The sequence below is a fragment of the Psittacula echo genome (assembly GCF_963264785.1).
Source record: "Psittacula echo genome assembly, chromosome: 6".
NCBI lineage: Eukaryota > Metazoa > Chordata > Aves > Psittaciformes > Psittacidae > Psittacula > Psittacula echo.
In genome coordinates, this window is record NC_137743.1 from 336,296 (window position 1) to 351,282 (window position 14,987).

The window sequence follows — 14,987 nt, forward strand, 5'->3', positions numbered from 1 at the left end:
CTACATTTATAAATGTATTCTTTAGTCCACCCCCCTACCAAATATAAACTATATATGTAAGTAATATTGAAGACCATAATGCATTCAGGGCACTACCATGCACCTATTAACACGTAACGCTAAGAACTACTGGAATAGAAATAAATGCCACCCCTTATATTCAAGACACTGAAAACAAAGGCAAAATGAAGTGCACGTGGTTATGTAGCACTCTCACTTTTTCTTAAAATGAAATCTCTGAGTGCCCCAAGATTCTTCAGTTCTTCATCCACGCTAAAGATAAGCTAATGAAGAATAATGAGGTTACAAATCTGGATGCACAGAGGGACTCAGGTCACTGAAACACAGAGGAGGACAGGCGACTGTTCTCCAAAATCTTTTAAGGTCACTTTTTGGGGCTGTTGGAAGCTCTCTGGGTTTGGCACAGGTACACTCTGTGATGATGTGCAGGGAAATTCACAGCCCCTTCAAGGGTTCACACAGGAGCATTCTCTCCTGCCTGCATTTTTATTAACTGTCAGCATGTAGAAATGTATCAATCACAAGTCAGGAGTATGAAAATGGCCAGAACTTTGCAGATGTGCACATGCACAGGCGGGGTTTGAGCCCTCACCATACCACACAGACACAGTGCACTTACACCCGGAGCAGGTGTATTTTCCAGCCCTCTGCATTTGCCATAATATTTCACTTTCCTTCACCAGAAATGGTTCACAGTAACTTGCCCCTTTCACTTCTCCCTAGGAACATCTGAGATGTCATTGGATCATGTGGATCACAACCACAGACTACTCCAGATGCAGAACTACCACACACAGCTCACAGAAAGAGCTGGGAGCCTCCTTGCTCCTACCTCCCAATGTGCCCTTAGGAACCATAAGCATAGTACAGTATCTGATCAGAACAGCCAACTACACTCTCCTTCCAAGAACTATCATTTGTAATATCAACCTGCAAGAGAACATTTCCTTTACATCTATCTCTAAGAGCTGCTTTTTCTTGAAAAGGCCTACAAATAAATTCATAACCTTATTTTTCTGCAAAGAGGGAATCCAAGAGGACAGGAGAGACAGGGCCTGGAAAAGTCATGGTATAGGAGCAAAGGCCAAATTAGCAACTGGTCCTAAATGCCCACTTCTGCAGATCAGTTTGCCGATGACACCAAGCTGTGTGGTTCTGTTGATACACCGGAGGGAAGGGATGCCATCCAGAGGGACCTTGACACACTTGTGAGGTGGGCTGATGCCAACCTTATGAAGTTTAACCATGCCAAGTGCAAGGTCCTACACCTGGGTCGGAGCAATCCCAGGCACAGCTACAGGTTGGGCAGAGAAGAGATTCAGAGCAGCCCTGCAAGAGAAGGACTTGGGGGTGTTGGTTGATGAGAAAATGAACATGAGCCGGCTGCAGTGTGCACTCGCAGCTCAGAAAGCCAACTGTATCCTGGGCCGCATCAAAAGGAGCGTGACCAGCAGGTTGAAGGAGGTGATCCTGCCCCTCTACTCTGCTCTCGTGAGACCTCACTTGCAGTATTGTGTGCAGTTCTGGTGTCCTCAACATAAAAAGGACATGGAACTGTTGGAACAAGTCCAGAGGAGGCCACGAGGATGATCAGGGGACTGGAGCACCTCCCATATGAAGACAGGCTGAGAAAGTTGGGGCTGTTCAGCCTGGAGAAGAGAAGGCTGCATGGAGACCTCAGAGCAGCCGTCCAGTATCTGAAGGGGGCCTACAACGATGCTGGGGAGGGACTATTCATCAGGGACTGTAGTGACAGGACAAGGGGTAATGGGTTCAAACTTAAACAGGGAAAGTTTAGATTGGATATAAGGAAGAAATTCTTTACTGTAAGGGTGGTGAGGCACTGGAATGGGTTGTCCAGGGAGGTTTTGAATGCTCCATTGTTGGCGGTGTTCAAGGCCAGGTTGGATGAGGCCTTGGGTGGCACGGTTTAGTGTGAGGTGTCCCTGCCCATGGCAGGGGGGCTGGAACTAGATGATCTTAAGGTCCTTTCCAACCTTAACTATTCTATGATTCTACCTCTGCTGCTGGAATCACACGCCATGTCACAGGGATCTGGAAAGGTTATCAGGAACCTATGTTCTCCCAGAGCTGCCTGTCTGTGGGTCATGAGTCTGCAAAGGGAGGAAACCTGCTGCTTGTTCATTTCTCACAAGCTGTTTGCTTAACCTAATACAGATGCCAATGCAAAGCAGCAAGAGCACTGCTCAGCACTCAGCAGGCAGCCCGTGTGAACGCTCATCAGGCCTCCAAATCAAACTTAGGATTCTAAGAAGTGAAACGACCACAGGAGGAAGTGAAGGATGTTGAACGTTCACATATATTTAGGTGACTATAACATACAGACAAGGGGTGTGCTGCTGCCTGCTCTCTCTCCATCCCACTCTGCACTGGGCTGCCAGCTGCTTCGTTCTACCTTAGGATGACACTAAGGAACCTCACACTGAGCAGGACCATGCCTTGACTTCAAAATGTGAATCCCAACCTGAATACGACAAATTAAAAGCTCTGTTCACTCAAAGTACCATAGCAGGAACTGGTTGTAAAAGCTGCACACTAAAGGTAGTGTCCCTCCACTGACTTCAGTGGAAACTGGACTTGGCTTAAAGTGCTGGCTTTAGGAGTGCATGGAGAACAATCTCCTTCCTCAGGAGGTGAGGGCTGTGTACACCTGAGCCTCAGCTGTGTCAGGTGTGAGCTTTAGCTCCATGATGGCTCCTGTGGCCCTGGCCACAGACACCAAGGTTTCTGACCGTGTTTAATGGAGAGGTTGCTTATGACCTGAGTTATCCCACACTCACTGCACATACATGCGAACAGTAACATCACTTTTTGCTGTGCACCATCACAACTTACTGAGGTTGATATGTTCAATAAATAACAAAGCTAGGCAACTGTTTTGGAAGCCAATCTATACACATGAATACCTCTCTGAAATGGCTGTTAACAAAAACATACATAACATACACCTAAGCAGAAATAACTTAAAGATGCAACTTACCAATCAGTAATACACCACCTTGTTCGAATGAAACCTTTTCTGGACCACTTGCACTGAAAAATAAGCAAATAAGAATCAGTCACCTTAAGCAAAGGATTTCTAGAAAAGTGGAATGCACTTACACAGAGAACAAAATAAACCAAAGTTATCCATACCCTGTAACTAATGTGCACGACACACAGACCGAGGTACAATGAAACACACACTGCATCTCTTCTAAATCGTGGAATGATTTTATATTCTTGGTCCTGCAGCACTTACAGACTTACAAGTAAAATGAATATAAGCCCTGGTAGTTGTTTGTAGGTGAAAGATAGCCAATTAGGAAAGCTTTACAACCATAGTTATGCTCAGCCTAAACCAGCAAATTCTTCCTGCCTATGCACAACTGTCTTGGCTTCTTTGTGATTTTACATGGATTGTAAAGTGTCAGCAGAGATTTACATCAAATCAAAATGAATGAGATGCGCTAGAGAGCCATTTCTCCTGCTGAGCCAACCCACCCAATATTTCTATAAAAGTTAAGGGGAATTTAAATAATGGTAAAACATTACATTTATCAAAACTGCAACGGTCGCGAGCAAGCCACAAATCAGCTCGTGCCAATGTATGGCACTTATGATACAGAAAAAGGATTTTTCCAGCACCACTCCTAAGCCACTGCCATGAATTACAACCTCCCACAAAAAGACATGATTCTGCATCCTATTTATTCATGGTTAACAATGGATGTGGGGCTACGCTTATGTCCCCGGTAATGAATATCTCACCACACATGCCTAAGGAACGATGCCAGTGATTCTGCAGCAAAAGATGCATCACGTATAAAGTGCTAGCTGGAATGGAGCACTCCCTGCTCAGGGGTATCGCCCTCCTGAGGCACGGCCCTCCCGAGGGACTTACCCACCTCCCCATGCACACTGTGCAGGCCCAGCCATGCTGGGGTAGTAAAGTGCCTCACAGCACCTATATGGGCTGTTTTCTCAGCACCCTTCAGAATGGTTACTCACCTCCTCCCTTTTCAGGCACCAGCATGGTAACCACCATCAAGACCAACCAGACATAACACCTCTTCTTTATCAGGGCCCCTTTCCCACTGGGGTTCTTGCACTCAAAACATGGCTTATGAAGATTCTGAAGTGTTTATTTACTGAATAAATAATAGCTTCTTGAAAGCTTGAACGTGAAAACTACTTACTGATATCTCAGTAAAGATAAGATCTGACAAGGTTTCAGGCGAAACCTTATAACAGTCTTCCAGTGTCTAAAGGGGGCCTACAAGAAACCTGGAGAGGGGCTTTGGACAAGGGGAATGGCTTTAACCTGCCAGAGGGGAGACTGAGATGAGCTCTTAGGCAGAAGCTCTTCCCTGGGAGGGTGCTGAGGCACTGGCACAGGGTGCCCAGAGAAGCTGTGGCTGCCCCATCCCTGGCAGTGCTCAAGGCCAGGTTGGACACAGGGGCTTGGAGCTAGATGAGCTTCAAGGTCCCTTCCAACCCAGCTACTCTGATCCTATGATTCTACTTAGAGCTGGCTTTCAGTAGCTCACAGGACATACATTAAGAGAGAATGACCTTAAAGTTCTTTTCCAACCTAAATGATTCTATGGAATAAAATAAATTAACAAAACACACGTTCAGCCAAATGTAAAGATTTCCCATAAACAAAAGGAGAAAACCCCTCCTAAATGGAGAAAGGTTTTACAGAGTAAAGGGACTTCTCTTTCGAGCACACTCAAGTTTACACCTCCACCCCCCCGATCTCCTGGGACGTGACGGCAGCAGTTCTGTAACCACAGATGGACATATGGGGAAATAGATGTTTCTGAGATATTTAGTACAGAACATCAGTTGTTTGTTGGTGTCTACAGGTTCTTAAGTCTTTTAATAACGTGGGCTTTTGGAAGCAAGTACATTGGCCTAAGTCTAAGAAGGTTGCATTCAGGGAGGAAATCCTAACAGTTCACTCCTCTGAGATCCAGCTGATGGCTGCATTCAGAAGGAACTAATCTACACAAATCCTTTTTACTTGTCTTAGGAGAGCACAACTGCTGACTCTTCCTAAACTGCAGCTGTAGTGAGAAAACCCCTGTGGTGCCTGTGAGCAAATATCTACTTGACTGGGAGTATTTTTAGTGTCAACACTGAAAAAGAACCTCCCCAGTAAGTCCAGCAGTGACTCTGCTCACTGCTGAACACTGCCTGAGGGTGGACACACCACAGCTCCCAGCTCGCTGGCTTTCATGGCTGAACTACAAATCCCATAATTCAATACGGTCTCTTCCGTTCACAGTTTCTGTGACACTCATGACAGCACAGCCACAAGCTGAGATTTGCCAAAAAGCTCACATTTATTCAAAAACAGAACAATAAAAAGGTTCACTGCTAAAACCATTCAAAACTGGCTCAAATCTAATCCCAATCAAAAAAGGGGAGCTCTGTCATTTTAGTCTTAAAAATAACTATCGTGAACTTTTAATTACCTGAGCACAATACATAGAACTTAAAATCACACAGTCCAAACCTATGATGAAGCCTAAGATAAAGGCTTGAATCAAGCTGTCAGTTTTCATTTGCTATTCTCCTCTTTGGCAACACAGCAGGCACTTCAAAAGATGTAATGTTAAACCAGGGCCAACTGGATCATGCTGCTTAGAGCCATATCCAGCTGAGCTTTGAGCATCTCTAAGGACAGCGATTCCACAACCTATCTGGGCCCCTCTCCTGCCATTTACTTCCATGGTGAAATCTCTTTCCAGATCTAGTGACACCTTCCCTTGCTGCAGCCGATGACTGCTGCCCTTGTCCTGCCCCTGTTCATCACCCAGAGTTGCCAGGCCCCATCCCTCAAGAGCTATCAGTTGGCTACTGCAGCCAGCAGCCCATCTCCCCCTCTCCTGGCAGCACACATGGGCTGTCTGGCTTCTCCTCCCACATTCTGTGCTCCAGCCCCAGAGGTGCCTCTGCTATTGCTTGCTCCAGTTAGCCCACATCTGTCTCGTACAGGGACTCCAGAAGAAGACACTGGAGATGTGATGTGGCCTCAGAGTGCCAGATAGTTCAAGTTGTCTCTTCCTGGAACCTAACACATGCTGAGGTGCTGCTGGCCTCCTTTGCCACCAAAGTAGACTGCTGGCTCATGTTCAAATTGCTATCCAACAAGGTCTAGGTCTTGTTGTGTTTTCTGGGTAGTCACCTCCAGCCTGTACCACTACATGAGGTTATCCCATCTCCAGGGACAAGGCTTGGCATTAATCTTTGCTGAACTCCATGAGGCTCCCGTCAGACCATTTATGCAGCCTGTTGAAGTCCCTCTGAACAGCAGCCCTGCCCCAGCACACTGACTGCTCCCGCAGCTTGACACCCCCCACGAAGCTGCGCGTGTACTCTATCCTGGTGTCCACACTGTTAACACAGGTGTGGAATAGTACAGAACCCAGCACAGACCCATGACGAGCACCACCAGCAACTCGCTGCCAGCTGGGCTGTGTTCACCACCCTGTGAGCCTGCTGGCTGGCCAACTTTACATCCACCTACCCAGTACATTTCACCAACTGGGTTACAAGGATGCTGTGAGAGACTGCATCAAAGGCCTTGCTAGAACAGGGTGCCCAGAGAAGCTGTGCCTGCCCCATCCCTGGCAGTGTTCGTGGCCAGGTTGATTGGGGCTTGGAGCAACCTGCTGTAGTGGAGGGTGGCAGTGATTTGGAACTAGTTGAGCTACAAGGTCCATTCCAACCCAAACCAGTCTGTGCACACCCACAGTGCTCCCCTTTGTCCATGCAATTGGTCATCCAGAAAAATCTGCTCCATCACCTACCCATGCCCGAGGAGAGGCCACCTGGGCCCCTTCACAAAAACAGCTTGAGATATTTGTGTGTTCCCAGCCCTCAGGAACTCTCTTTTCTGCTGGCAGTGAGGAGCCCTGCAATGCTGCCAGCCAGATCCCCTTCTCTGCCGTGCCCTGCCTGCTGCCACAGCTCACACACAGTTAGCTTCACGTTTCGTGCAACCAACGTGTACGAGACTGGGAGTGCCATTATCAACCACCATCCCTTTCTCCAGCAGCCATCCCACAGCACTTGGGTTCTGTCCCTGACGACCCCACCACCACAAGCAAGACCTGTGTAAATACACCTGATATCAGCACTGCTGCCTGGCTCTGTTTCACACAAGCCCACACAGATACAAGCTGACTGAAAGGTTGCAACACAGTCTGTGTTTCATGACATGGCAAATACAGAATTTCTTACTGAAGCTTGGTGTTTCCCCACCCATCCACTGCACTATGGAGGCAAGATGTATTAGAGGCTATTTTGCCAAAACTTTAACAGTGTAACCAAAATTCTGACACCTCTTATTATTAGTCCTTAAAAACAGAATGTTTTTTAAAGAATACATTTTGAAAAACTTTTAGTTACATTCCACCAGCCTTTTCTTTGTGAATAGAGTCTCTCAGGAGATCGTGCTGACCTTTTAAAACCCCCTAGAAACACCACCTACATAAATAACCTCTGCTACATCGGGTAAAAGGACCTCCAGACAACATTAACATGAAGAGAGAGGCTATAGAGGGCTAATGTCAAAAAGCACTGTGAGCAATAAGTAATGCACACAAACCATGATTGATAATGACTAACACAGACCCTTAATTCATCTTTTCTCCATCATTTTACTGAGAGACCATATCAAATTAAATAGTGACCCAGCAAGGGTTTATTCAACCATACAAAGCAGGGGCACGAAGGAAAGGCATATTCAAGTGGCAATGACTGCAGTGTAATTGCAGCTCCTTTAAAGGAACACCCCAGTCCAGAGGAAGACCTGAAATCTTGCACATGAACAGCCAGAACAACTGAGGCACCAAGAACATTCAGCATCAAGAGGCTGGTGTCACTGTGGTGGGAACAATCCCTCCTCTAAGCCACACACAGGAACCTGCGTTCCATGGACTCACACAATCCTCAGTGTTTAAGTAGCCAGGGAAAGAAGTGTGTGTTACGACAGCTACCCACAAAACCCATGCAGAATGTAGTTCCGGCCCCGAAATCACTTCCTGTCTTTCCTTGGATCACTACACAGAACTAGAGAGTTTATTCTCTTGTGTTTTGAGGAGTTTGTATACAAACTGCCCAAAGTGCTCTTCTGATTTCCCTGTATTTCAGAGTAACACGCAGAACATGGAGAACTCAAGCCCAATCCAGCCTCTGAACACCATCAAGCATTGTAACAGCACTATCAGTCATGTTTTTACTGCTAAAGATTTTTAGAAGTCATTACATAAATTTAAGAGTCTGAAAATGAAAGCATCTATGGCACTCATCAAAAAATGTATCGTGAGAGCTGAAGGACATGAAGTCAATCTATCTAATGGCAAAGTCTATTATGTACTGCCATTATTTAATTGATAATTTGCTTTTTCACATAATGCTTTCATTACCCTTTATTTATGAGAAAATACATTATAAAGAATTTAGTAAGAATCTATCTACTGGAAGAAAACATTTAAGTATCTGTGCATGACATATGCAAACATAAGAAATATCTGATAAAACCTATACTTGCTCCACTTATTTTTATGTACCAAACCGTGGGACATGCAAACCATTATTGCTGACAGCTTCTTTCTATACCTGTCACCAGTGGAGCAGCCAACCAGCAGCAATACCAATTCCTTCTCTGTAGGTTATTTTAGAAGGCGGAAATACAACAATCACACAACATTTGAAGGAAAGGTCAAGGTAAGAAAGTTGCGAGTTACCATGTGAAGTGGCAGAAGGCCTTTGGAAGCAACTGGTACCGGTACCCACGTGGTTGGGCAGAGGTTCAGGGGTCCTTCTTCACCTGCCAGACAACCATGAAGGAGCAAGGGGATGAAGTGGACGCAGAGCAGAGTGTGAGGTCTGAGGATCCAGCCCTGCCCCTGAGGTGCAATCATCTACATCATTGCCAGAAACTGCTGGAATAATGGTTTGTGTGTACAAGTGCACCAGACACCTGCCTGTTCCCACATCCACTGCCAGAGCTTTCTTCGGTTTCACAAGACTCCTTCTTTCCTCCTCCAGTATTTTACTAAACTCTCTAAATAACATTCCAGTCTCCAAGAATTCCTTCCTTGGAACAGCAGAATTTAGGGTTGACAGGAGTACAGACAATGGACCTAAATTTTAGCTGCACAACCCCACATATGACAGTGACTCTGGAGCTCATTTCACTCCTTCTGAGAACGCGAAGTCTCATTACAAACCCTGTTTTATAAAATAGCCTTTATAGGGAGATAATTACAGCAATAAGGTTTACACTGTGAAGGTAATAGTAGCAAGGTGATAACATGACACAGAACTGCCAGCAGGAGGTTCCATGGCTTGTCCCAAAATGACAAACTGGGATGTCACAATGAATGTGCTGCTATGGACAGGACAAGCCTAACTGAGCATGTCACCAGTCTTTCTTCCAATTAAGGTTTTCTTTAGCTCTTCTCTATACAGCCACATTACATTACTGGTGGAGCATATGACTTAAAGTAATTACAAGAGCAGCAGTGGTGGATGGAAACATGATGGTTTAGGCCTTTCACCTGGCCAAGCAAAAGCCAGCACAGATGACTGGGGAGGTACTTCAGCTCTTGCTGGAGAATATCACCCTGCCTAGGCTGAATCAAGCAAAGGACACTTATTCCTCTGTAACACAGAATGACACTGGTTTTGTTGTATAGTTTGTATATTTCCCCACCCCAACCTGTAAACTACCTTTACTCGTAACTTGAACACTCTTACTTAACTCCTTTAACTTCAATAAATAATCCATTTATTAATAATTTCATAGAATCACAGAATAGTTAGGGTTGGAAAAGACCTTAAGATCACCTAGTTCTAACCCAATTTGTCTACTTAACATTAAGAATACAAAGGTTTGTAGGTTCTGGACTTTATGCAGGGCAGTAGTCGAACCACTGTTTAACATGTTAAATACAAAAACATCCTTCACCTTAGATACATACTGCAGCTGAACAACGTATGTATTATGTCTTTTGGATCACTGATGTGCTTTAATATTTCTAAATACAGTATTCGGAAAGTAGAGCTTTTTGCAAACAAAACTGAAAGAATGATAGGTTGGGAAGGAGAAAGAGAAAATTCTTTTTTCTTACACATTTCAAAGCCACAATCTTTATTTTCAGTTTAACAAATAGTCACTAGCTGCTCCACCATCTGTAAGCCAGCATAAAACCAGACAGAGCTGATATAGATCATCTGTACACTCTCAGAGAGGCATCTACATTTTAAAATAGGAGAAAAAATTCCTACTGCATGTCCCAGAAAGGGGGTACCACATCTTTCACCTTACAGTATTAAGTCTCTTCTCAGATCCTCTGTTAATAGGATTCCTTTAGCCAGCAGATGGATTGTGAATACAGCCAGTTTCATCTACTAAAAGACAACATAAATCATCATTGAGAAAGGAGAGACCACAGTAAGGTTATCACCATACAGCCTTCTCCATGAAAGGTTTGCATTAAAGCATTAGTGAAATTAATTCATCTTTCACAAGAGCTTTGAGCAGTATCTGTGATCTATGATAACAACCAATTTCTCACTATGGGGAAAAAAAATTACTCAGGCCTGATAGACTACACAAATCTGCCTTTTTTTAAATGGCCTAACATTATCTGGAGTGTTGCTCCCAGAGGCATCATTTGAGTCTTACGCCTAGCCAAGAGGAGCCATAAATCAAGACAGAAAGTTTTGTTAGTTTTATATGCAGTGGGCTGTAATTATTTTGAATTGCATTATGCCTCAATCATTGTAATTACTTTTAGATCATCCTTAAGCAGCAGTAATAAAAAGAAAAGAAATCAGTCTTAAACAGTTTCTCACACAAAACATTGTACACGTGATATCAGAAGTGGCTGAAACACACAAGAGCATGTAAATGTGATGTTTGGAGATATGTTGCTCATGCTTTCTGCTGTGACAACTCCAGTTTTCAACCTAGACATTGTTTTGTAATCTTTGAATTAGCATCATTATTACCAACTCTTCCCGAGGAAGGAAATAGCATGATTAATTTTAGCTCTAAAAATAGAAACGTGTATACCATGGAATCATAGAATCACAGAGTGGTTTGGGTTGGAAGGGGCCTTAAAGCTCCTCCAGCTCCAACCCCTGCCACGGGCAGGGACACCTTCCACTAGAGCAGCTTGCTCCAAGCCCCTGTATCCAACCTCGCCTTGAACACTGCCACGGATGGGGCAGCCACAGCTTCTCTGGGCACCCTGTGCCAGTGCTTTAGGTTCTTCTTTTAGATGCTTCTTGGGCTCTGAATCTCACAGCCCTGTAGCTAAAGCAGCACTGCAGAGTGTGCTGAATACAGGAACTACTCCTCCAGATACCAGTGTGGGAACACTTGATCCCTGAGCAGGAAACGAACATAATCCCTGCGCCACAGCAGTGTGAGAGAGACACTGGGCTCAGCCACGTCTCCAAGAGACTGTGAGGAGCTGTTCACGTAAGAGGCGTAACAAATAATGCCGAGCAGGTTACACATTTGCCAGTCTGATGATGAAACAACAGCAGGGAAACAACGGGAATCATTCTCCCTGGTACCAGTGAGCAATCCATAATTTGGCCTATTGCTGTTCAGCGCTCTTAATATTACAATCAGATCATTCAGTGGTGCTATTTGTTTCCTACCCTGCTGTCAATCACCCAAAGTGCTGCAGCTTAGAGCTTACTGCTGATGGAGGAGAAAAACAAATAGCAGAGTAACTGCCTGAAGGGCCTTCAAAATGATGGAACAATTCATAGGAGTATTAAAGCTGTTTATTCACAGGACGTAAAAGATAGTAAGATTATGGCAAAGGAGCTTCCCTTCCAGCACGGAGATACAGAAATAATTCAGCATAAAAGAAAAGAATAACCTACATGCCATGCGCCCTGTAATTACCCATCGACATTCTCCCAAGCAGACATGCACTGTGTAAATGGCTCTGTGTATATTTACAAACTCTAGATTTATTTTTAGAGCTTATTTAGCTCTCCCTTGTATTAAAGCAGTAACATGCCTGTTTGATGCACAAATGTAAAACAAATCCCACAGATCTATTGACTTGGCTTGTAACCACTGTTAGATGTTCTTAAGAAATTAAAAATTAGCAAATAAAAGTAAGCATCAAAGAAGAGAACTGCTGGCAAAGACTGTGCTTGCATGTGCAACTGCACTTGCAGGGGCAGTGGAAGGAAGCCCTCAGTGCTGCTGGGTTTGACAAGACCTTCATCTTCACCATCACACCCGCAGCACTCCTCAGTTCTTATGAGAACAACAAAACCAGGGGGTACTAGGGCAGTGACAGAGGAACACATCAATATGTTGATCATATTGATGATCAACATCTTAAGTCAGGTGAACTCTTGCACCAGTAAGGAGCCCCTTTTCCTACAGGCTGGCAGGACTGCAATGATTCTTCACTGTACCAAACAGGAACCAGCATTGCTCCAGTCATGATCCTGGAGCGGCTCTCACTGAATACAAATGGAATTCATTCAGAGTCGTGTCTCCCCCTGCCAAGGAGTAATTCTCCCTGAAACGGACTTGCATTTGGCACTGTGGGCCATTCCTTTGGTTTTAAATGCACAAACAAGCCTTTTCGTTACTGTCTTCATCCCTCACAAGGGTTTCCTACTACACAAAGAACTCCATTTGACTTGGGTAAATCCATACAATGACTTAAAACACACATTATAGGTGACATGAAACTGACAAACAAATGAAAACCCAAGACTCGATTCTGACCTTATTTACATCACTGGGAGCAGTGGCTCAAGCCACCAGACCAAGTCAGGAACAAACCGAGTATTTGAGCACACTCCGTGGATCGCACATACCTCAGGGAAATAATCCTGTGGAAACTTCTCTTTTTCCAGCATGGGCGTGCTCTCTAAAGTGTCAGAGTAGATTTCTTTCCCAGTAACCTTTTTATACTTCTTAGCTAGGAAGAGACAAAAACCAAAATTAACAGACTTATCTTTAGCACCATTCGCAACTTACAGCGCTCCTTGTCAAAGCAGTGGCATCTGCAAAAGAGGTGGTAGGGCCTCAGCCAAAATACACGAGCACTGAGCTGTTGTAGAGTTACAAAGAGAGCCCACTAAGCACATACAAACTGGTGCCTCTGCTTCAGACCTCTCGAGGTGAGACAGGCATGGGTTTAATATTTTACTACCCAGAGCACTGTACAGTGCTGCAGCTCTAATTACAACCCAGGTCTCTGCACACCCTTGAACTCAAATTTTTTGTCATGGTTCTTCCAGGAGATGCCTGTTTGTGTCCTCAGCCAGCATCCAGCAAACCATGCTGAGTGATTGACAGGGAAATTAATTACTGCAAAACACATTCAGGTACAGAATGTTATTTCTGAGCGGTGATGATCTGTATGTTTCAGCCAGCAACCCCTGTTTTCAGGTTTTAAGTCCACCTACCTGAACACCAACCGGTGCACATATGTAACACATTATTAATCACATCTTTTACCCATCCAACAAATACTTATTAATTTAGGTTATCTCACTTTCTGCCTTTTCCTTTAAACCATCAATATTGACAATCGTCGTTCACTTTGTGTTTGGCCACACTCGAGTTGTCTGCTGGGCAGGCTGTAGCCTCTAGTGTGGTTCTCACTCTAGAACTGACTCTGTAATGCTGGTGGAGCTCCTAATGAAAGATGAGTTGACCATAAGCTGAGCAGCCAATTCCTCTTGTGGAACTGATCTGAGGTAGGCTGGTTTTTCATTAACAATTGTCTCTGATAACAGAGGTGACATCCTCCAGTCATCAACTGAATCATTAAATACTGCAATGCCCTGAGAGAAAACAAGAAACATGGAAAAAGTTCTTATACAGAGCTCCAGGGAAACCTTAGAGCAGCTCCAGTGACTAAAGGGGCTACAAGAAACCTGGAGAGGGGCTTTGGACAAGGGCCTGTAGGGACAGGCCAAGGGGAATGGCTTTAACCTGCCAGAGAGGAGCCTGAGATGAGCTCTTAGGGAGAAGCTCTTCCCTGTGAGGCTGCTGAGGCACTGGCACTGGGTGCCCAGAGAAGCTGTGGCTGCCCCATCCCTGGCAGTGTTCAAGGCCAGGTTGGACACAGGGGCTTGGAGCAAGCTGCTCCAGTGGAAGGTGTCCCTGCCCGTGGCAGGGGTTGGAGCTGGATGAGATTGAAGCTCCCTTTCAACACAAACCAGTCTGGGATTCTGTGGTTATATGAACAGACTGAACGCTTTCCCTCAGGGACAGAAACAGAGCATACACTGGGGCAAACCCAAGTGGTTTACTGAGTGGTCTAGAACAGGAAAAATAGAGATTTCTCACTGTTACATCCTAAACCAGAAACGGAGACACCAATGGAATTCCGAAACTGCCAGGGGAAACCAGATTAAAAGAGGATGTTAATTTTCTACTTAACACATTATTTTGCTGGGCAACTTACTGCCCAGGATCCTCTCACTGAGCAAGATCCTGAAAAAGCCTGGCTATTCATAATGATGTAAACACCCACAACTCCAGCTGAACTCAGACATGAACAGAGCCTCTGAGGAGACAGTTGTTAAGCCCCAAAATCCTGAGGTGCCACTGCCTGCTGGCTCCCACCAGAGGATGTCGCCTGGGTCTCTGCTGCGTTCAGGAGCAGGCACTGCACCAGACAGATCATGGTGTGATGCAGCACAGCCCTCCTGTGACACGCCAGCCTGGTCAACCTGGTCAGGCACGGCCAGTACCAGAAACCTCCAGGTTTCAGCTGGGTGATTAAAAACCAACATCAGATAAACATAAAGATCAGGCAAGAGACGTACTTCTCCTGATTTCCTTCTGGAATGTTCTTGCTTACACACACAGCTCAGCCAAGTCTCAATGATTTGTGTAGTCACTTAAAGTAAAATAGGGTCTTATTTATAAATGGCCTTCACTG

The 14,987-nt window shown here is 44.9% G+C and overlaps 1 protein-coding gene across 1 annotated transcript in view; it reads right to left on the reverse strand.

Moving 5' to 3' along the window:
• INPP5A (inositol polyphosphate-5-phosphatase A) overlaps positions 1–14,987 on the reverse strand; it is a gene marked incomplete at its 5' end in the record, with an annotated part of 219,221 nt that overhangs the window by 89,612 nt on the left and 114,622 nt on the right. Inside the window, 2 exons of the mRNA XM_080621714.1 lie at positions 3,023–3,075; positions 12,907–13,010. Coding sequence (XP_080477840.1) covers positions 3,023–3,075; positions 12,907–13,010 — 157 coding nt within the window. The remainder of the gene's footprint in view (positions 1–3,022; positions 3,076–12,906; positions 13,011–14,987) is intronic.